General features: G+C 34.9%; 3 protein-coding genes across 3 annotated transcripts; 2 read left to right on the forward strand and 1 right to left on the reverse strand.

Annotated features, from left to right (window-relative positions):
* Positions 1-1,040: 1,040 nt before the first annotated feature.
* Positions 1,041-8,911, forward strand: LOC114750547 (uncharacterized; the record flags this gene model as incomplete). Its single annotated transcript, XM_028939144.1, has 11 exons — positions 1,041-1,170; positions 1,279-1,381; positions 3,603-3,723; positions 4,477-4,542; positions 5,493-5,531; positions 6,086-6,166; positions 6,299-6,346; positions 7,671-7,721; positions 7,817-7,885; positions 7,987-8,214; positions 8,334-8,911. Coding segments are annotated over 11 exons (1,185 nt in total), but the record flags the coding sequence as incomplete, so codon positions are not given.
* Positions 8,912-10,842: 1,931 nt separating this feature from the next.
* LOC114750556 (ethylene-responsive transcription factor ERF106-like) lies at positions 10,843-11,737 on the reverse strand. The gene has a single exon (XM_028939156.1). It carries the CDS (start codon positions 11,530-11,532, stop codon positions 10,984-10,986), a length of 549 nt encoding a protein of 182 aa, XP_028794989.1. The 5' UTR covers positions 11,533-11,737; the 3' UTR covers positions 10,843-10,983.
* Positions 11,738-18,921: 7,184 nt separating this feature from the next.
* On the forward strand, positions 18,922-21,405 carry LOC114750539 (G-type lectin S-receptor-like serine/threonine-protein kinase At1g34300). The gene is given in 3 exon segments (XM_028939135.1): positions 18,922-20,398; positions 20,401-20,628; positions 20,631-21,405. Coding segments are annotated over 3 exon segments (2,451 nt in total). The 5' UTR covers positions 18,922-18,948; the 3' UTR covers positions 21,404-21,405.
* Positions 21,406-23,629: the final 2,224 nt, after the last annotated feature.

The raw sequence follows: 23,629 nt of genomic DNA on the forward strand, positions 1-23,629 counted from the left end.
AAGGATGGCTTGCGTTTGAAATTTCTGACTATTCTGTCTTTTTAGTGCATACCACTATTATGTTTGTTCGAACTTTTGGCATTTTGAATTGCCTTATCATTGCTCTTCTAGTTACCTTCTACATACTCGGTAAGAGGATGGCTTTCATTCTATAAGTAATTAGAACTTGTGATTTGTTTTGATTTATGTGGATGAGATTTATTTAACCATTTTGGCCTGTGCGATCTATTCTGTTATTTAGAATTACTAAGTTGTTGTTATGTCAGTAGAATATGAAATACACAACTAATATATCTTCTGCTCAAGTCTTGATGGTTAGGATTTCAATTTCAAATAATAAGAAATGGATCACAGATAAACCTGCTCCCTTATGGATAGATGAAAAATAGATATGAAACTAGCGGATAGCTATTTTTTTGTTTGACATATGTATTGTCCTTGTAGAAACAACATATGCATGGTGCTTCTAATCGATAAATTATAATACGCATCATAGTACAGTCAAAAGGCACTTGCCTCAGTGCCTGGGTGAGGTGCGGGGCCTTAAGTGTCGACATCTCTTGCTGTTTGAGGTGAGCAGCCTCCATCCAGGTGTTTTGCTTGACTCAGCCTTTGGTTCCTTGGCAGTCCCCTTAGGCACACTCCATGCACTAAGTTTGAATTGCACGGACACAGAGCCCTTGAAGCTCACCTGACAAGTTATGACTGTTTGGTTTAAGCATAATAAAAATGTAAAGCCTAGCCTGATAGATAAATCATATGTGATACCCGGAATAGTTATATGAAATATTACCATTTAGGCTGTTATTTATTCAGAAACAAGATAAGTAGTTTATGTCTGACAACTTATAGCGCAATAATTTATGTGATTATTATGCTCAAACACTTTATTTATATGTCCAAAGTTATCACAATATTCATATCGAACTCTTATAGTGCTAGATGAGTGCCTTATTGCATTGTTTAAAGCTGCACCCATCTGAGATTGGGGACTTAGTCAGTAACTTGATTGGTCTCATCCAAATACCTACTTGTTGTAGGCTCATCAAGTTCCCAACAGGAGAGTAGCTGCTGAAATACCTACTCCTGAGTTTGTTGTTGTGGATACATATGAACGGGACTATTCTTGTACTTTCAGTCAACCAACTTCATACTTGCGGGCTAGGGGAGGTACTGCCACATGATCACTAGTTATACTTTCCATTGATATTGCAATCATTTTAAAGGATCTTCTGGACATTTTGTCTTTTGTTCTGAAATTCCTTCACATTTTTCCAGCTCGAGCTGAGCTTGGAGAGTTTGTTGAGTATGACTTGGACAACGAAGATGAGGATTGGCTTTCAGAGTTTAACAAAGACCAACAGATTTTGATACCGGAAATGTAACTTTTTAGCCTGAAATGCGGTGTCATTGATTTCAATTTGGTTTTCCATTCTTGGTTGCTGGTGGCTAATTATCTTGCATCTTTATTTGCTCTTTTCCTTTCATTTATTTTGTTTTGTTGGTGACTTATTTAGCATTGCTAAATTCATATTGCACCATTGAACACAGTTTGGTGGAATTAGTTAACAATCATGTTTGACGCATCGAACAGATATTAAGGAATAGAAGCCATAAAAAGTTATACAAGTCAATTTTTTCTTTTTCCTTATAAAATTGAAGTAACCATTACACTCTGAGCTTCCAATGACGACTTCAGTATTTTGAAAAAAAAACCATGCTGGGTGGAATCTTGGATACTACTACATGAAGGAGCTGTATAAGACATTTGATAAATTAGTTGCATTAATTTGTAAATTGCCATAGGAATGTGATTGGTGAGTAACATTGATTGACAGCTTGATACATTACATTACATTAATGTCGTTATAGAATACCACTTCCTTTATCCAAGCTGCTTAGTTGTTTTTGGATGTCTGTTATTGGAAAAATATATAGTAAATATGGCTGGTTGCCTTGGCATAATGTGATAAAGATATGATAAATTTTATAGCACCAGGAAGTAGCTTAGCAATGCAATTTATCTCGTGTTTTTCTTAACCATTTTTAGTCAAACTTATCTCCCTATTTACTACTCATTTTATGTTATCTTTCTTCTATAGGTATTTGCTTCTATCTCTCTTTCTTGTGTCTCTGTTGTTTCTTTGTTGTCTGTGTGCACATGATGTATAATTGTTATCGTTGACTATGAGGAATGTAATATTGACACTACTGTTGAATAGCATCCAAATTAAAATGGTCTAAAGTTTTGCAATATAGAGCAGCTGAGGCTGGATCCTTATTGAGTCAATTTGTGACCACTTTATTTAGGTAATTTAATAGCCAAAACTGAACAAAACTCTTAAGAAAACAGGGGTCTTTTATGCTGAAATTAAATCTCTATCTAACTAAGAAAGCAAAGTAACGAGATAATAAAACTGGCAAACACCGCTATATGTGATAATGATGCAGTTGACCACAAGCTAGTCTCCTAGAGTGTAACTCTCATCATTCCCATTCATATTACAGAACAGCGGCCAAAATTTTCCCTCAAGATTTCCACACAAATTTCCTTGAAATATCATTCAAGAGTGAGGCGCATGTCAAGCTCAATGCCAAATGAAATCTCAATCTAACAGTAAGCTATGAATACGAGCAAATTTCACAGCACAAAATCAGCCAAAAACAGAGAATTCCCATTGGTTCACTCTCCCTAAACTCTCTTAATCAGTTAGGTATTTTTAGCAATTTGATTCACTGAGCATGCGAAATCCCTAGCCTAATCTGGACATAAGAGAGATACAGCTAAAAAGAAAAGAGAAGAAACGGGGAAATTCCAAATCATACCTGGCATTGAACTTTGAAGAATTCCAATTACACTCCAAGTTCATAATATTGTAGTCAATTACAACAAAACTTTAATTACATGTTTATTGTAGATTGGCTCATGTTTGGAAAATTGAAAAAGGAAAGAGGAAGAAGTTTGGTGCGTGAGCTGTGGTAATTTGTAGTTTTTGTCATCTAGTCTTGCAATAACTTGAAACAGGCTGCTCCCTATTGTGCAACTTTGCGCTCTTTTGAAACCTTATGCATGTTTACCCAACCCTGATCTCCTGGGTTAAGGACCTTTTTTTCCCACTATCTACTCATTCCCAAATCCGGTCTCCTGGGTTAAGTCTTCTATTTAGTTTTTGGTCATTTGCCACTATAATATATCCCTGTATTAAAAAAGGGATTATAAATGCATAATTGAATAATGATAACAAAGGACAGACACGATGACGTGAGTACAGCATTAGCAAAATAGACATATATACAAATTAAATATCCTTTTTATACCCTTTCGCTTCCCTATTTTTATACCTTTTCCCTTCCCTGGATGGCATAATCTTTTCTGCTATTTACTTTTTGGTCATTTGGACCTGTTGTTTTCGTATAATAACAATGGTGGCGCAGTAGCATCTTGTGTCCATGTCATAGGGGATTTAACATAGTATTAAGTTGGTTTTTGTATGATGGTATGGGGAGGGAGAGAGAGAGAGACAGAGAGAGAGAGAGGAGTTGTAATGCTTAACATTTCTATCTTGTTTTTCTGGTTTTCATGTAAATTTCATGGTGGATAGGTTTGAGTGTCTTCTATTCAAGTTGGAGGTATTGGATCATAAAGCCCGGGAAAGAGCTGGTGTTATAACACCTCTTGGATCACCAATTTCTGTGCATTTAAGATGGGATGCTGCTATAGAGGTGAACTTGTTATGATCTAGTGGATTTTCATGAATTTTAATACTAATCACTGACGACAATATGCATGCAAGTCTCCATTTTCTTTTGATATAATTTTTTCTATATGTGAGTTTTTAATGACTTATTTTTAATATGTTAGGTTCAATAAGAGATATTTTTCCTCTGGTTTTTGAGCAATTAACTATTAGGTGGTAAAGACGTGCTTTTATGTGAAATGGCCCTTGATACACTGTGAAGAAATTGTTTTTCAACTTAGCTGTCTGGAGACTACAACATTAGTAAAGTTAATTGAATCTGTTTTAAAAAATCTTTTACAGTCAAGAGCAGATTACAACTAATTAGTTACAAATACAACCGTTCTCAAGCACTAGTAGGTTTTCCCATGTGAGTCTGTATTTCAATCTGAGGTAGGACAAATTGAAAATAAACCTTGAATTTAATATTTTTGGGGTCGACTTAATGTGGCCTTCCATAATTTTTGAATATAAACATGTAGGAAAGAATTCAGAAAGATATTGGGATAACCATTTTTATTACAAGTAAAAAAGGCAAATCCCACATGTCAGGAAATGTAAAATAACGAAGGGATTAGAATGAAAGAACTACAAATGGATACGTCAATTGTTTTCATTAAGTCTTTGTGTCTTGGCGTTTTATATTTGATATCATTATACCACAATTCAATTCATGCTTTGCTTGTGATGTGTGTGTGTATTCTGTTGGGCTCATCAAAAGTTCTCTTGTAAATGGTAGGCACTACAAACCCAGCCAATCAAATATGCAGTTATACATTCTGTTTATGATTACTGGAAAGAGAAGGTATGGTGTCAACATCAAAATATAACTTCTAAGGGGCATGCCTCCTCGTCTCTATCAATTTCATTTTCTCAGTGACTTTTAATATTGCTATATTTTATGGGATATGTAAATTATACTGGTTAGGATTTGGCATAAATCAGCCTGCATATTGACTGGACATTGTTTGCTGTTGGGTAAATGGATGCATTCAAGCTGCTCTAGTATGATTTAGTTTTTCTTCCACATGATGACTTAGTGTGCAATGGGTTTTAGAAAATTGAAACTAGTCTTTCTATCATCTATGTTGATATTTTCTTGGATATTATGCTTGTCATTATGGGATTGAATGTTATCTGATCATAGAGTAAGGATACTACGCATGGCATTTGAATCATATAAGAATGTGTTATCTGATTATAAAGTGATGATACTAGGGTGGCATTTGAATCAAGCTGGTTGGCATGCTTGGTGTGCTTGATTTGATGAAGACGTAATTTGAAGTTTGATTATATTTAGTCTTATATGATTCTTGGTGTTGAGCTGAGCTCAACTACTCTGGTGTTTGGCTCAAGAACTTGTGAGCCATCTTGGTTAACTATGTAACTGTTTTATGTAAATTAATAGTTGTACTAGAATCAGTTAAAACTGAAAAACTTGTTGTTTTGAATATGCCAAGGTATTAAATTTGAGTAAAATAATTTTGATGTGGTCTTTTGTTGTTTCAAATTGGGCCAAGTCAAAACCCCAGCTTAAATTTTTAAACTCTGTAAAGCTCCAGCCTTAGATTTCAAGATTAAATTAGCTCAACTTGGATTTGAATGCGATATTCATTATGTCATCTTTCCTCCCATTGAACTGAATTTGGTTCCACCCATAGATTTTATGGAGTGATCGTTTTAGCTTCTAGTCTCCAGATAACCCATCTCTACTGACACTTTTTGTATTCTTTTCCATAATTTTTTTGGGGGCAGCGTGAAAGGTGGCAAAAGCCAATTTTGAGACGTTTGCAGGTTAGTGGTTAGCTATTTATCATTTATTAAGTAGTTACTGCCTTGATATATCAGTGCATGTATGTTTCTTGGATTAAAAATGAACGCACTTGGTTTGTAATATCCCAGTTTGATTGCTATCTTGCATTGAGTGGCAATATTTTGACGTGGGTGTATACATTTTTTCCCCAGCCGTATATTCTCCTTCCACATAACTAAGCACGGCATACAACTTAGAATTGTTACTGTACTCAAATTTGTTGTTTGTTTTTTGCTGATTTATATAGCCATTTTTCATTCATGTTGATTGCTGATTATGTGTCTCAGTTAGCGCTAGCTTTTGTGATTCATGCCACTTTCTCGTCATCTATACTTCCAATTTCGACCTTTTTTTTTTTTCTGTATCTTTTTCCCTCGGCTATTTGTGTCAAATTGGCTTTTGTGCTTCGGTAAGATTTTATCATAGTAGGCTTAGGTAAGATTTTATCAGTTAGAGTTACTTGTCTGCATAAAGTGATGTGTTAAAAGCACGTTATTGAAGAGTAATGATGTGCTGAACTGTATTTCGTGTACAGCCGCCTCCACCTGTTAATGATACCAACCCCTATAATGTCTTTCGACCTAGGGAGAAGGCCCACAGGCTTCACACAAGAAGGGTAAGTGGAAAATGTGGTCTTTGGTTTTCATTCTTATTAAGTTATGGGTAAATATTTTCTCTGCCAATGCATCCATTCATGGATGCTAATATTAATTCTGCTGGACTAACCCCTTTCTGATTTTCTCCGCAGATGCAGAGGAGAGAAAACAATGTACAGTCTTTTGAAAAGCTTCGTCAGGTCAGCTCCTCTAATTGATTTTCTCTTAGGCATCAATTGAAAGCCAGTAAAAATGAGCTCATTTCTTGTTGTTTATATTGTTTTATTGATGCTTTTTCCTCCTGGCAGTAGCTAGTGTCTCTCTTTCCCTGTTTTCTAAAATTTCATTTGGAAAATGTTATAAATGCACCCTTTTACCCATAAAATCTTTTGTGGAAGTCCGATGTTAATGAGTAAAATATGCAAGGTAGTGATCAATTTTATACTTGATGGGGTTGGGCATTGGCTTTCTAAACTTGTGCACTACCTCTTTTTTGTGTATTGTTTCAATAGAAGCTTAAGTGAAAGTGAGGCTTTTGAGAGAAATGGTAGAGGTGTATTCCTTGAGTTTTTGGTTACGGGGGATAACATGTTATGGAAATTCAGTTGACCTGTACTTGTCAGCATGTGGATTTAGATATGCGTACAATTGACTATTATTTCATAATTGTTACTTTCATTGTCATGTGGTCTAGACTAAAAATATTGTTTCCTCAACTTATGAAAATTAAAACAGAATTTTAGCACTTACAAATTCAGACTACCAAAAAAAAAAAAAAAATCTCAATACACTTTCCTCACACAAAACTCAGCACATTTTCACTTGATATTAATGTGAGTTAGAGAAGTTGAAATTTTACCTCAACGCATCCAAATCATTTAATATTTCACAGGCATGAGAACTGAGAATCACCTGAAAAGAATGTGGCTTTTTGGTAGGAAAAATGACTAGAGATCAATTTTCCTCTTGCTATCATAGACCAAGATATACCCTGCAGATAGTTGTTAGCATTGTTCAGAACCGAGAATCATTCTTTTGGTTAAAAGATACATGACCGTCATGCGATGCCTTGTAGTGGAGATATATGGGTGATGAGATCTTGCGAGCCAAATCCAATGATCTGTCTGGAAGATGAACCCAATTTTTTTTAAAGGGAATGTGATTGGGAAAACAAATTTTTGAGGAATAGAGGAATGGGCATATTGCTTCACTTTGCTGTTTAGCTCATGGCTTCTTGGCTTGGATCTTTTTCTTCAGTACTAGATTTGGATGTTATTATGTCTTTTCAGTTAAGTATTTTGATTGAATTTGTTTAGTGATATCTGAAGCTCTATAGTTCTTAGAATTAGTTTTTATTTCTTATTTTATAAAAACGTGGATGCTAGTGATTAGTTGTATGAACCATGTGGTTTTCTAGTTATGATGCTCAAATTCATTCTGCCAGCGGTTTATATCCATAGACGGATTATTTCTGGCAAAATATGTAGTTGGAGAGGTTATTAAATTTTTTTGCACTTAAACCAGGTGAGGCATAACCTTGACCAAGCTAAGAGATTGTTGGAGGCTTTGATCAAGGTGACTTTCAAGTTATGTCTTGGGTGTTTTTTCTTTTTTCTATTATTAGCCTTTTATATTCACATTGATTGTGTTTCATATACGATCATAAACAGAGGGAAGAGAAAAAAAGAGAAGTAATGGAGAGTGAAGTTACACTTCAGAGGATGCAAATGAAGTATAAGGTATAAATATGGCTTTGATATCAAGCAGTTCCCTAGAATTTTTTTTCTTTGGGTTTAAACTATATACTTAGCTGATATTTATTTTTTCTGTGGGACCAAAGCATGAAACTGAATTGTTGGAAGATAGCTTGGCATTCCCTGGATATTTGCCATTTTCTTCCAAGTTCGTTTCAAGTGAGGAGGAATTTTTTGATTCTGATGATGTCATGAGGCCTGCTGCTGTGCCAAGTCTTCCTTCCTATGATACCAACCTGCCCGTGGTCCCTGCAGTTAGCACGAGGCAAGAGTTGAAGAGGCGATATGTTCTCCCTGGATGGCCTCATAAATTGGTACTTTGCTAGTCTAAATCCCTTTTTCCATTCTTTTATATCTTAAGATCTTCCAAAGTTGTGTTACCACAATGTGTTTGAGTACGATTGTTGGTGGTTTGTTGTACTGGATTATGCAGGATCCTCTTGAGCCTGTTCTACTGTTCACAAAACCTTTAATTCCAGAAAAGCTGGCTATGGCGGGCATTATACCACCATCAGATTCTTCCACTAAAAATGGCGAGTCGTCACCGCAATATAAATTCCGTGGAAGAATTGGTAGGGGAGGCCGTATAATATTTGATCGATGGAATCCACTCATGCAAACGCCAATTGACTGCGGTAACTCATACTATATGCCACCAAAACCACGACCTTCATGTAATTAATCTGGTTTGTTTGCTGCAGCTGTAATTTTTTTTGTCCACTCCTGCAGATATAATGAAATCCCTGCTGGAAAGGGATTGAGTTTATCATTAGGATGGTATAGGGTAGCTAGGAAAATTGCAGATGAAAAACTTAATTAGGCCTAGAGATTAAAAGAATCATCGTTTGCTGAGGGCAGGAAGTTAGATGTATTATGTAATTTTGTATGTTCAAATGTATTCCTCTGCCATTCTTTCTCGTACGGTGGTTTCCAAGTGTCAATATGTTTTTCTTAGTCAAACAATTTGCTGAAGGTCTAAATGATACCACTGCAGGTAATTCAACGGTTCAAGTGCCTTGATATCCCATATAATGAAGCGTCATTCACACTTGTTGTGATGGTAATAAAGGCAAGTTGGGACAAAAATGTCAGCTTTGGCTATAGTTAAGCATAGATTAGAAGTGTTCACGAAAATTAGTTCAATTGATAGGATTAAGGGCTTGTTTATCATGGGTAAAGTTGACTTTTATTCTAACTTTTGCAATATGAAGCTGGGGTGGAAATCAACTAGTATAGTTTATGTTTAGATAGACTTGTTTACACTCTAGGCTTAGATAGAGATTAGTGCAAAGTTCAAAATAACTTGAAGATATCCTAAATTATACTAAAAAGAAAAAGGTCAGTTTTAGAAAGTTTAAATTTGAAGAAAGGTCAAAAGTCATAAAAAATTACTTCAAAGTGATGTCTGGGCAAGAAAGTAGTTGTTTCCAAAACTATGTTAAATATTAATTTTTTTGGACAAGAAATATGTTTCTTTTTCATTCAACTAGTTCTTTATTCCCCACCTGTCTTCCAACTTCCAAGGCTTCCCAGCGCCATGCCAAAAGTTACTTAATGCGAAGGTATTTCAATATGAACGTATAGTTATTATTATTTACTTGTTTTTACATTTCACACTATCCTATGAATGGCAGTTTAGGTATATTATTACCTCTAGTCCTATTTATAAAACGTCATTTATAATTTATAAAAGTTATTAATCGTTATACGGAAATTGTAAAAATTTTCAAAAAAATTGTTTCTTGCCGTTGGAGTTCTGACGACCAATTATTGACTTTTTCAAAAAATCTATTGTTAATTGCTATACTGAAATTGTTAGTAGCGTTACAAAAGTTGTTAACTATTATATTGAAGTTGTAAAATTTTTTAAAAAAATTGTTTCTGACCACCGAAACTTTGATGACCAATTGTCAGCCGGTCACTCGAACTAGTAGAAGACTTTGGTTTTCTAAAAATAATAAATAAAATGAAAAATAATATAATCATTTCAGCAAATTTAGAAATGCCAAATTAGTCACTTGTGACTAAATTGGAATTTCTTAAATTCAAAAGGTGTTTTTGGCATTATGAAATTTATTTCAGGTACCAGAACTCTGACGACCTGTCGGCCGGTGGATGCTTTAGTTTTTTTAAAAACAATAAATAAAATAAAAGATAATATGATTATTTCAGTAAATTTATAAATATCAAATTAGTTTCAAATTTAGAAAATATTTTTAGAATTATGAAGTTTATTTACCATTCTTCTGTCATTTTTCTTTTTAGTTTGATTGCAATTGTTCATCTTAGCTTGCCAAGAGTCAAGAAGCGAATCCTTTCGAGCGAAGGGGTATTCGGAATCTTTCAAAAACAATTAAAAATTGAAAAAAAGTGTAGAAACAAAACTTCTTTTATATTATATATAAATTAAAGTATATCTAGTATACCTCCGTTCCTAATTATAGACCCTGTGACTTATTTGAGGAATAAAGAAGTAAGTTAAGTTAGTTATTTGTAATAAATAAGTTGTTATCACTCCTAAAATATCCTTGCTAATTAAGTGTATTGTTAGAACTATCATTATTAGAAGGACTTCTTGGAAAAATGTAAATAGATAGATAAAATGGATTGGGGTCTTATAATTAGGACCAAATAAAAGTCAACGGGGTCTTATATTAAGGATCGGAAGTAGTATTTTAAAATATTTTGTAATATATTTGTGAAGTTTTTTTTTTGGCCTTATATTGGATTCATTCTTGTAAACACTTCTTTTCTTAAATTCTAACTAAACATTAATAAAACGCTCATAATAATACGTCGTCAAAAAATGCTCATAATAATATGTTAAACAATTCATTGCTTTTAGTTAAAAAAATCATTGCTACTTTCGGGGCCAAAGAAAAGAAAACAGTTTTTCCATTGTGTGCAATTGAAAAATCTCAACTTATGTACGCAAGTGCAACTACGCATACATAACCAGCAAGCTGTTATATATAAATATTCACAACCCACTCTAATTTTCACAAAAATAATACAGCTTATTCCAAGTCCTGGGTAAGGGACTGATGCTTGAATTTATATTATTTAAGGAAAAGGACCCAAATTTAAATGGCAGTGGAAATTTGGTACAGCTCCGCCGGTGAACTTTGTCTTCTCCTTTTCCGGCCACACCGGTTCGGCGTCGGTTCAGATTGGCCGGCCTCCAGAGGAAAGTTCAATATTGCCCTTCGACCCCTCATTCTGAAGGCAGCACAGTCATAAGCCCTCGCAGCATCAATCTCACTCTCAAACGTCCCCAGCCAAACCCGTGTCCCTTTCCGGGTCGGATCACGGATCTCCGCCGCAAACTTGCCCCACGGCCTCCTCCGAACGCCCCTGTACCGCCGCATAATCGCCTCACCGCACACGGACTTCTCGTCAGTCTCAGGCGACGTGGGCTTCTTCTCCATTTCGACCTCCGCCAACACGGGGTTCCAAACCTCCACATCTTCAAAGCCAAAACTTTGCACCGGGGCACACGGATTCAGATCAAACTCCGAGGAAGAATCCTCGAGTTTTACAGGATACAGATCGGAGAAGAAGGTTTCTGAGGACGAAAACTCACCAAGAAGATGATGGCGAATCCAGTCCAAATCCGAAAATTCATCTGCCATTATTTCTGTCACAAACTATGAGGTAGTAAGAAAACAAGTGAAGATTTTGAGTTACAGATGAGAGTTCAGGGGGTGGATATAAATGGTGGGATGGATCAGTGGCGTGGGACTCACAAGAATTTATGGATATGGCTGGCATAGTGAATGAACAAGTGGGCATAGCTAGAAAGATGAGATTGAGGAGTCGACCACACGGTCTGAACTCAGAAAATGGACAAATTGGATAGTCACGTAATGATAAAGAACGGCGCAAACAAACTCAGGAACTCAAGTTGGTCCTTGGAGGTTAGCAGGGGAGCAGCTGGCTGCGTACTTGGAAGCAATGAACGTAGTCAAGTTTTAAGAAAATATAATTAAAATATGGATAAGAGAAAAAAGTCTGAAAATGTCTTGTCTTCTTTTGATGGGATGGGAGGGACCTCTAAAAAGTTAAAACCTGACTTTTTTTCCTTCTTTCTTTATTATAAAGTCTGCGGATATCTCATCACATGTTGAGATCATGAAAAAATTCAAAACTATACAATAAAAAATTACTACAAAAATATATTATTATTTATTTTTTGAATGTTGTTAATTGTTATTAAAATGTTGTAAATAAAACTGATTTAAAATTTTGAAATTTAAAAAAAAATTTAGATTCTCCCTTTGGACTAACTTAAAAAAAATTATTTCGTAAAAAAGAATATTATTTTATGAGGTCTCAAATACCCCCTAAATAATTAGGGTGGTGTATGAATGCTGTATGATATAATTAGAAATATATTAATTGGTTTCAGAAGTTAAGAAAATATGCAAGAGTGACACACTCAAAGTTGACGTTTGAAACATTACTAATAATTCTTATGAATTAAGAAAATTAATTTTTGCTTGTGATCATTTCGAGGTTAATATTCATATATATGTCCTCTAAAGTTAATAGCTTTATTTCTTTTAAAAATGCTATATATCTTTGCATTAATTACAACAATTTTTTTACCCATTCTTTCTCTCTCTTTTTCTTTTTTGCCATTCTAACATCTTTATAAACAAAGATATATATATATATATATATATATATGTTTCTTAACTTTAGTTATTTATAACTTATAAAAATGACGAGAGGACGTATAAAGTTAAAAAAAATAATGTGATCATTTATTTATGATATTTTAAAAAATTAATTAAAATTTTTAAATCCTCAATTGTAATATTTGCCTATCGCTTTCCCTGTCTATTCCTTGACCATTGATTGGGTATGTCAAGTTGTGTGTTCTGGACTTCTGGCTTAAAGAAAATGTCAAGTTGTGCGAGAAGCATTTAATGCCATGGGCCTTACCGTTGAAATGATATGAACTATGAAGTTTACACTTGTCAAACAAACTCTGGAGCCGGAGTTTATCAGCCAAATAGCCCATAGATTCACATTCGATCTTTAATACCATTGTTCAAAGTTATAGGAAACTTAAAATTCTTTTTAATTATTTTTAAAAAAATGAAAATAAATATAGATATAAATTAAAATAAAAAAGTGATATATTCCTCTGGTTCTATAAGTCACTTCCAACATGTTTACATAGACTAAGAAAAACATTAAATTTCATTAACCCTCATTTAAAATTCAACAACTTTTCAATCTTATCCCTATTTAATATACTCCATTCATTCCTAAAAATAGGACCCATTTTGTAGTGTAATTAATAAAATTTAAAAAAATGAAAAAAAATGCATGTTGCCTTGGCCCACTTCTAGGGGGGTTGTAGGCAACCCAAATCCGTCTTTTTGATGGGTTGTTGGGTTGGGCTTATGGACCCAACTCATATTACTACTGGCTCTTGATGTAGGGTGGTTTTTGGAAAATTATACGTTGGGCCTTTCACTTCTTAAATTGTTGTTTGTATTGAGCCCAATAACATAACATCACGTTCACACTTCATGCAACAAAAACAAAAAGCAGCAAAAGCCGGGGTGGGGGGGACCTAATTTAGAAAAATCACTGAGATGGGGCTCCTCAACTTGCCTCAGTTAGACCAACAGGAGTTAGTCCAAGTGATAAGCGGCTTGGTACCACTTAAGCAAGATCTCGAGTTCAAGCCTCAGCGTATGCAGAAATCCCTGTTAGGAGACTCACCCACCATAACCAGGTGTGCAACGCGGGTCGGATCCAGATGTAGTTGGAGTAAAGTTCCGATGAATTGGGTGGACAATAAAAAAAAAACTTGCCTCAGTTAGAGTCAACCTATGACCCTCAGTAAAAAAAATATTTAAAATTCCAAATTTCACTAACACTATTGGGAGCCCCTTGCGATTACTTTATAGAAGACATCACTAATTTTTGTTTGTTCTTTAGTTTTATTTCTTTTCAATCTATTAGCTTCTTTTTTTTTGTATTTTTAATTATGCCTTTTTCTTTTTAGTATCATATTGCTTCCCACTTACTTGCTTAATGTAATTTGCCTTTACTTTTTAAAAAAGGAAATATTAAATTCCAAATTTTCACTAACACTTGGGAGCCCCTTGCGATTACTTTATAGAAGACATCACTAATTTTTGTTTGTTCTTTAGTTTTATTTCTTTTCAATCTATTAGCTTCTTTTTTGTTTTTGTATTTTTAATTATGCCTTTTGTCTTTTTAGTATCATATTGCTTGCCCACTTATTTGCTTAATGTAATTTTGCCTTTACTTTTAAAAAAAGGAAAATATTTAAAATGGCAACATGCATTGGTGCTAAAATGTAATTGAATTTTATGATAAATGTTTCTCACATAAATAAAGGATGATATGCTATATAAATGGTTCATCTAAATAAGATTTTTTATATTAAAAAATCTGCTTAATTTTTAATTGAATTTTAATAATATTTTTATCTTAATTAAACAATGGCATGTAAAATAATACCAATTTTTGTATGGGTATTTATGGGACAGGACGGCATAGGTTTGACCCTATCCTAGTCCCGTCTTGATACTTGGGACGGTTTTTTTTTCATTCCATCCAGTCCCAATAGTGTCCCGTCCCAACTTCTTTTTTTTAAAAATAATTTTTTAACTCTTTTAATTTGAAAACTAACTGTACATAAAATATAAGAACTCATCATAAAAACTATGTAAGAAAAATAGATAAAAATCAGGGAAAAAGTTGGCAATAATTAAAAATTGGCAAAAAAAAAGGAAATGTGTTTTGTAATATTGAGAAACAAAAAATAAACAAACTTAAAATGTTCATTAAAAGAACATCAAGGAACCCACATAGAACAACTTGTAAACAAATAATTAAAATAACAATTGATAAGTATTATTACCATAATACTATTAAAATGATAGATATAAGAACTCATCATAAAAACTATGTAAGGAAATAAATAAAAATTAGGGAAAAAGTTGGCAATAATTTAAAATCGGCAAAAAAGAAAATGTGTTTTGTAATATTGAGAAACAAAAAAAAAACAAACTTAAAATGTTCATTAAAAGAACATCATGAAACCCACATAGAACAACTCGTAAACAAATAATTAAAATAACAATTGATAAATATTATTACCATAATACTATTAAAGTGATAAATCAAATAAATTTATAAAAATTAAAAATTTTGATAAAATGTTGGGACAGGATAACTCTGTCCCATATTTAGTCCTGTCTCAAAACAATTCATCCTGTCTCGCTTTTGTTTGGTCTAAAAAATTTTCAAGACGAGACTGTTCCATCCTGAAATGACTAAAACAGGAACGAATGCTAGGATGGGATATAGTTGAACACCTCTAATTTTTATTTAAATAGAAATTAATTTTTATAACCATTAACTTATTAAAAAAATATTATTTTATAAAAGTAAAAATAATATGATCTAAATTGCCCAAGTCTTTCATCTAAACATCTCAAAAGACAAAAGCACACGCCTAAACTCTGGGGGTGTTTAAATTAGTTTTTTAAAAGTAATTTTACGATATTTAATATGAGCATGTGAAAAAATTTTATCTCAACTTATATCGAAATTTTTTTTTTTTTAGAGTGCTTGTAGAGTATTCCAAAATCTTTTGTTACATTACCACTTTATCTTAAAACCTGACTGTCCAATGCATTTTTTTTTTGGGGTATACTATTCAATGCATTTTTCTGCGTTACACATGTAAAGCAACTCATTAAACGGTGTGATAAATAAATTCTATGCATTAAATAGACATTTATTGGGATTAACTGAATGTTTCAATAATGCAGACAATCTCTTCATTGCGTTGCAAAATGCAGCATTATTTAAACACATAAGTGTAACAGGTTTAGTACTAAAATAAAAGGCAAAGCTGTTATCTCCAGTCTATAATATTAATAGCTAGCTAGATGTTGAGTTTGGTCAAATTCATTTTGTTCTATACTTATTATCTTTCAAATTCATTTTGTTCTATACCTATTATCTTTCTCCAAACTACTAATATTGATTATATATGTTAACGGAGTTTGCATCAAGAATAATTTCAATGGAAATAATTTAACAGGGTATTTTAGAAAATCGACACATATTTTTAAAAGAAAATAATTTAACTAATTTTTTTAATCAACTCAAATTAGATATATTCAAAATTCACTTTAACATAGTAGCATATGTGTTGTTAGAGATGGTGTAATAGCGGATAGATCTGCAAGTGGCTGATTTTCTGTGCTTGTATTGTGAGGCTTTTAGGCAATCCAGTTTTGATAAATCATGCATTTTCTTCTCCACGACACCATTCCAACATTTGGAGAAGTTTTATTTTTGTATTTTAGGAATACTATACTGACAATCCTTGTGAGTATTTGAGGTTACCTAATTTATGGGGAACGTCAAAGTCAGTGGATTTAATTAGCTTTTGTAAGAGATAAGGTTTATAAGAAAATTGAGGGTTCGAAACAGTTTTTACTTGCTGAAATGCCCCAAGAAGACTTTAGAAGAATTACCAATTACCTAGTACAGGTCCGAACAATTCAAATGGGGTGAAAGAGAGGGGAAAAAAAAGGAAAAATCCTAAAAAAATAACTATTGAATTTCAAATTTTCAAATTAATATTGATTACTACATTCATAAAAAAAATAACTACACTCGAAAAGCAAATGACAACACATTTTTGTAATAATTCCTGATTTAGAATTATGAAATTCAATAGTTATTTTTTTGAGACTTTCCCAAAAAAGATAGCAGGACACGGTACAAGGCCTGGACTATGATAACACTATGAGATGCTGATGACAGTTAGGCTCTAAATTCAATTCGAAATGAACTTGCTGATTTAGAAATGGAGGCAACTATATGGAAAATTCCTCTTCCGGTACTTGTGAACAGAGAAAATACATTTAAACAAGGCTATTAAGTAGCAAGAGGAGAGTACTTAACCACACAAGTTATCATTTGAAATTGGTACAGTTGGTAAGGAGCCGGTATATAATCCACAAGGTCATGAGTTTGAATCTCACTGCTAATGTCACAATGCTTTGAACCTGAAGGCATACCCAAGTCCTGATGAATCCTCAGGATTCATCCTCAGGATTCAACTCACCTAAACTTTTTTTTTGTAGGAAAAAAAAAATTATAAGCTGAGGCCTAGTTCTTCTATGCAGATCCCAAAGGAAGCATGGAAAGCAGTTTCTAGCTTCACATTATTGGGAGTGACACCTGCTTCAGAAGCATCATATTTCAAAGTCTTCTTTGTACAGTTTGTAAAACTGAGATTGAGACAATTGAGCGTTATGTTTCAATGGTGGGGTTTGGTTGCCCTTCTCCAATCTTGATAGGTAGCTAGGAACAATAATCATGTTTGAGCAGTTGGTTTATGAGGACAGAAAACTTGATGAATTGGTGAATCCCAAGGTACATCAGTTAATCTTGGTACCGTCATTGACTCTTTCAGCGGGTGGAATGAGACGTTGGAGATTTTTAGAATGCCATGCAAAATGACAAAACGCAAGTACAAGAGATGCCGGTGTTGATTTGCTACACAAACACGCAGCGATGTTAAAAACTTGTTGGGAGAGTTTTTGCTGCTATTGTGGTCATACCTAACTTGATCCAAATTAGTCAAAATCCAATGTAATTTTTAGATGCTGGTGGTTCAATACTGAGTATATAGTTATATGGTTAAAGATTTAGCAGTTGAAATGAATGATGAGGTGTTGTAAAATGCAATGGTGATTGGCATGCTAAGGGAAGGACATTTAGTTTTCGATACTTGTCAGTTGAATGGCCAGGGAATTGTATTTCTTTGGATTCACGGCAGCCTAGTGGTGCTGCTGATATTTCTGCATCTATATGGCATTAAACTAGGTGGGTGCATGTGGGCTGTGGCTGATCTAAAACCTTACATTAGGAGGGGGCAAAAGAGCAAAACATTAGAATCTAGACTTCGTGGGGTCAAAATATTAAAATTATTGAGGTAAAAAATGTAAACTTTATAAGCCTTATATGCCGTTTTAGCCACCCACTAGCATGTATGCAAGTCTGGCACCCATGACCAGCATCTCTTCTTTTTATTATTATTATTATTTACTCTGTTGGAATCTGTAAATTGCCTTTAGTACTCATGGAAGATAGGCATCGACTGCTTGAAATTATGAATTAAATTAAATTTGTAAGGGTTAAAGTACATATTTGTTCAGAAATTTTTTCTTTAAAAGTACGAGGCATTCGATGTAAATTTGTTCTGAAAGTTTAAAATATTATCCTTACTATTCAAAATACTAATGAGTAATGTTACTTTTTTAACAATTGATGTTAGTTTTTTAATGATACGGGAAATATTATTATGTTTGTACCTAAAATTTTTTTCGAATACCCGAGTAAATTTTCACAGCAAATTTGTAATAGATAGCTTTCATGACCATAAGACCGTTGGTTTTAGAAGATGCTCAACGTTCACCAGAAAAGCTGCTCAACGTGCGTTTTGACATACAAAACAATGTTATATGGTAATTTTTGGTCAGGCTATGAGACTAGGAAAATGAGAGAAGACGAGCGAGAAACTAAATCAATCCCTGTTGGAGAGTTTCGAGAAGATGAAAATTAAATTTGAAAGCACTTGAAGTCTCGTTCATCCCATGACTGGAAAAAAATATTGAAGTTTGATAGAGTCAAAATCTAAAAACGTGGAGGACCAGCGGCAAACAGTCTATTCAGCAGCAAAAGCAATTGTTGAAGATTCAAATTCAACATTGGAAGCACACGAAATCGGGAAAAAGAAAGTAGAGATTGATAAAAATCTCAAACCTTTGAACCAATCACTGCGTTCAAGTCGAAGTCTCGCTCTTACCTTTCAATTCCATCTTCTCCTTCTTCCCCAGTGCCCACTTTCTTTAAACTTTTCAGGCTGAAACAATATCAGATTCGGTGTATTTCACAATCGGTTTGGGTCCATTACAAAATGGGACTCCGATCAATCCGAATTTTAAACGCTCTCCGTCATCTTCCTCGCCGTCATGGCAGCCGCCGCCGCCATCTCTCCTGGCGCTACTCTCTTAGCTTCCAACACAAATCAAAGATGGTCTTCTCCGAACAACACATTCTCCCTTCATTTCATTCCTTCCAACCCCCAAACTTCTCCTCCTACCTTCATCGCTGCCATCGTGTACTCCGGCGGCACTCCCGTCATCTGGTCCGCCGGTAATGGCTTGGCTGTGGACTCTGGCGGCTCCTTCCGGTTCCTTTCTACCGGAACCCTTCACCTCGTAAACGGGTCAGGGTCAATCGTTTGGGACTCCAGAACTTCAGATATGGGTGTCTCCTCCGCCACCCTACAAGCCGACGGCAACCTCGTGCTCTCAAATGGAACTGGCACCGTCTGGTCAACGTTCGACCATCCGACTGATACAATTGTTCCGTCTCAGAACTTCACTTCTGGTATGGTTTTGCGATCTGGATTGTACTCGTTTAATCTTATTCCAAGTGGAAATTTGACCCTTAAATGGAATGATAGTATAGAATACTGGAATCAGGGTTTGAATTCATCTGTGAATGTGAAGTTAAATTCACCGGTTTTGAGGTTGCAATCAATAGGGCTTTTGCAGCTCTATGATTCTAATCTTTCAACTCCAGCGGTTATTGCTTATAGCAGTGACTACGCTGAAGGTAGTGATGTGTTGAGAACTTTGAAGATAGATAGTGATGGGAACTTGAGGATTTACAGTTCTGCAAGAGGTAGTGGAACTGCAACTCCAAGATGGTCTGCTGTAGATCAATGTAAGGTTTTTGGTTACTGTGGGAGCTATGGTATTTGCAGTTACAATGATTCAGACCCTATCTGTGGTTGCCCGTCTCAGAATTTTGAGATGATTGATCCCAGTAACAGCCGAAAAGGATGCAGAAGGAAGGTGAATCTTGATGATTGTCCTGGAAGTGCAACTATGTTGCAATTGGAACATGCTCAGTTCTTGACTTATCCGCCTGAGCTGAGTACACAAGTCTTCTTCATTGGTATATCAGCTTGTAGAGGTAATTGTCTGGCGGGTTCCTGCTTTGCTTCTACTTCATTATCAGATGGCACAGGTCAGTGTTACATAAAAACATCGGATTTTATCAGTGGGTATCAAAGTCCTGCACTGCCTAGCACTTCATATGTCAAGGTTTGTGGACCAGTGGCTCCAAATCCTCCAGCTTCCTTGGATGGAACTGAGAAGAAGCATCGTGGAAGGTTACCAGCTTGGGTTGTCGCTATAGTGGTTTTGGGTACCCTTTTAGCTTTGATTGCCTTTGAAGGTGGCTTGTGGTTCTGGTGTTGTAGGAACAGAACAATATTAGGTGGGTTGTCTGCACAATATGCTCTTCTTGAGTATGCTTCTGGTGCACCAGTCCAGTTCTCATACAAGGATCTGCAGCGGGCAACAAAAGGGTTTAAAGAGAAGCTTGGGGCTGGGGGTTTTGGTGCTGTGTACAGGGAGTCCTTGCTAATAAATCTGTTGTTGCAGTTAAGCAACTTGAGGGCATTGAGCAAGGTGAGAAACAATTTAGGATGGAAGTAGCTACTATAAGCAGCACTCATCATCTCAATTTGGTGAGGCTGATTGGTTTCTGCTCGGAGGGGCGCCACAGGCTTTTAGTGTATGAGTTCATGAAAAATGGTTCGCTTGATAATCTTCTGTTTCTGACCGAAGAACAGTCAGGAAATTGTTGAATTGGGAGTATCGCTTCAACATTGCCCTAGGCACTGCAAGGGGCATCACATATCTTCACGAGGAATGTCGAGACTGCATTGTCCATTGTGATATAAAACCTGAAAACATTCTGTTGAACGAGAATTACATTGCGAAAGTCTCGGATTTCGGCCTTGCCAAGCTTGTAAATCCAAAAGACCACAGGCACCGAACCCTGACCAGTGTGAGAGGAACACGAGGGTATTTAGCTCCTGAATGGCTAGCTAATCTTCCCATAACTTCCAAATCTGATGTTTACAGTTATGGTATGGTTTTGCTGGAGATTGTGAGTGGAAGGAGGAACTTTGAAATGCTCGATGACAGAAACAGGAAGAAGTTCTCCAACTGGGCTTATGAAGAGTTTGAGAAAGGCAACATCATGGGAATAGTTGACAGAAGACTGAATGACCAAGTTGATATGGAGCAAGTACAAAGGGCAATTCAAGTAAGCTTCTGGTGCATCCAGGAGCATCCATCTCAGAGGCCAACAATGGGTCGAGTTGTGCAAATGCTCGAAGGGATAACTGAGATTGAGAAGCCGCCCGCACCGAAAGCCTTCATAGAAGGATCTGGTGGTGGAACAAGCACTTACTTGAGCAGCAATACTAGTGCGTTCTCCACAGTTGCTGCCTCAGCCCCTGGTACTACCTCATCCTCATTCCAGAACAGTGGTGCTTCAAGTTTGACTCCAGGAAGGAAAATTGAGAAGGCAACTTCCTCTCTTCTACAACCAGACCAATTGTAAACAAAAAAAAAATGTCCACTTGATTATTTGATGCTGGAACAGCAAAAATAAGCCTCTCAAGATAGTAAATTGTCATCTTCGTTATTTTACCTTTCTCATCATGGTGTACGTATATGAGATAGGAATGTGCAAATTACACTATAAAGTAAATATCTTTATTGAGTTTCAGAACTTTTGCTTGATGTGATCATAGAGAAATTTTATTGCTGGAGTACTGCAAATGGTTGCAGTTTTTCAAACAATATACGCAAACCAGCTTTTTACTGCAGAAATTGAGAGATTCTCCACTGCATATTGTGATCTGTTATTATTTTGTGAAATATCTGCAGTTCATCGCGGAGGACCATCGATGGAAACCGGCTTTTCATCTTTCTACAATTATCAATCTGTAAAACATTCTCAAAGTTGTTACTGTTTAAACAACTACGATCTATCCTTTTGCCTTTGGGTATGGATAAAATCTAGTTGGGGAAACTCCAGTATTTACTTTCTATGCTATGAGAAATGCCACTATGATTGCTGTCTCATTCGTATAGAGGCCCTTTCAATTAATGAAAATTAATATGCAATTTCAGTAATACCGAAATCAAAGTGAACATTTACTTTTACTGCATATTAATAATTGAATCAGATTTAGAGGGTTTTGGTCAACCTCAGAAGCACTTTTAAAAAGTATTATCACGCAAGTCAAATAAAACTCTTCTCACATGCTTATTTTGTATATTATAAAATCAATTTTAAAGTTATGGTTTGGTTTCCTCTCACACCTTGTTACAAAAAAGAAAAATTGTCAGTGTTCAATTTACATTTTCACGAATTGAAATGAATCATTGACTGACATTGTATTTGGATGGGGTTTTTGGTAGAGGGAGGTGGAGTAAGAAAGAGTCTAAAATCTGATTGCTTCTAAATTTCTAGAAATGTGGGTAACCAAACAAGACGCAACCATTGACGCAAAGCACGTCAAATAAGTTGCCTGAAAAATAACATAAAAAAATAGGGAATGACCGTTTCAGAGTCAAAAAGTCAAACAACAAATGATATAGTGGTAATTCCAAACGAGTGACCTCCAGCTGTGGTGAAAACGACAAACAGATGAATTGAAGGCTTTTTCCCCCCCTCAAAACAACTTTGCTGGATTGCTTAATTGTGTTCTAAATTAATCTCTTGTACTAAAATTTTTGCCAAGAGTGTACATTTACTCTTGTTGTACACCGTTAATTTCAAATGATGTTTTTTTGTGTGTTAATTATTGTTATTTCTTAAAATTAACTTTGGATGACACTTCATCAACATTTAAAATTTTAATATCAGCATCTTAGCGTTAAGATTGGAAGAAAAAAAACATTTTATAAAATTAATAGCTCAAAATGAAATCTTATCTGACCTTAAATAATTAAATGTGTACTTTTATCAAAATTTTATCTCATTTTCCCTGTATTTCCGTTATAATTGTTAAAATATCTAATTGTAAAAGCACTATGCTTCCACTATTTTTTTTTTTTTTTATCTAATCGTTCAGCCATTATAATTTACCCCAGTTTTCATATTAGTCCCTATACGTTTTATTTTTGTAATAAACTCCTTATAAAATATTTCGGTTGGAGGGTCAGTCCCTAATTTCTAATTCTCTTAATGATCGGTCCCTATATTTATCACAATAAGCTAATAGAGTTAACAGAAACAAGATAAGGCGAAAAATTCACAAGAATCGAAGAGAAGCCCATAGAAGCAATAAAAACAAAGTCCAAATAAGAAGATGGAGAAATAGATCTCCAATCTCTTCTCTCTCTGTTTTTTTTTCCCATTTAGAGAGACAAATGCTATAAATGAGATCAAACTGTGATCTTTTGGAAAATTTTCGTGCCATTACATTATTAGTTTACAACATCATCATTGACTCCAATCTCAAGCTTTGCCAGTGAGGAGTGGCTGCAACATGAGATCCTATTTCAGTCTCCTTTGTCGGCTGGCCATAATCATCTATTGCTCAGCTTAGCCACTCATTTAGGAAGTAATAATCAATTAATGCAGCACAAATTGTTTGTTTCTCCTTTTGAAGCAACAAGTGATCCAAATTCTCAATGCATGCATTGAATCTACAAGCAAAATTGAACCATCTTATATCACATGAACTCGAATACCAATACCAAATACAAACACATACGCATGATACGACTGTTTAAATATCGCATTACAAACTAGATCTTATATTTAGAACTGCAG

Source organism: Neltuma alba, unplaced genomic scaffold, assembly GCF_004799145.2.
Source record: "Neltuma alba isolate B1F8T4 unplaced genomic scaffold, ASM479914v2 tig00001102_pilon, whole genome shotgun sequence".
Lineage (NCBI taxonomy): Eukaryota > Viridiplantae > Streptophyta > Magnoliopsida > Fabales > Fabaceae > Neltuma > Neltuma alba.

What these genes read in the sequence shown, in the direction of transcription:
- LOC114750556 (XM_028939156.1), bottom strand. Translation starts at nt 11,532, where the DNA reads ATGGCAGATGAATTTTCGGATTTGGACTGGATTCGCCATCATCTTCTT.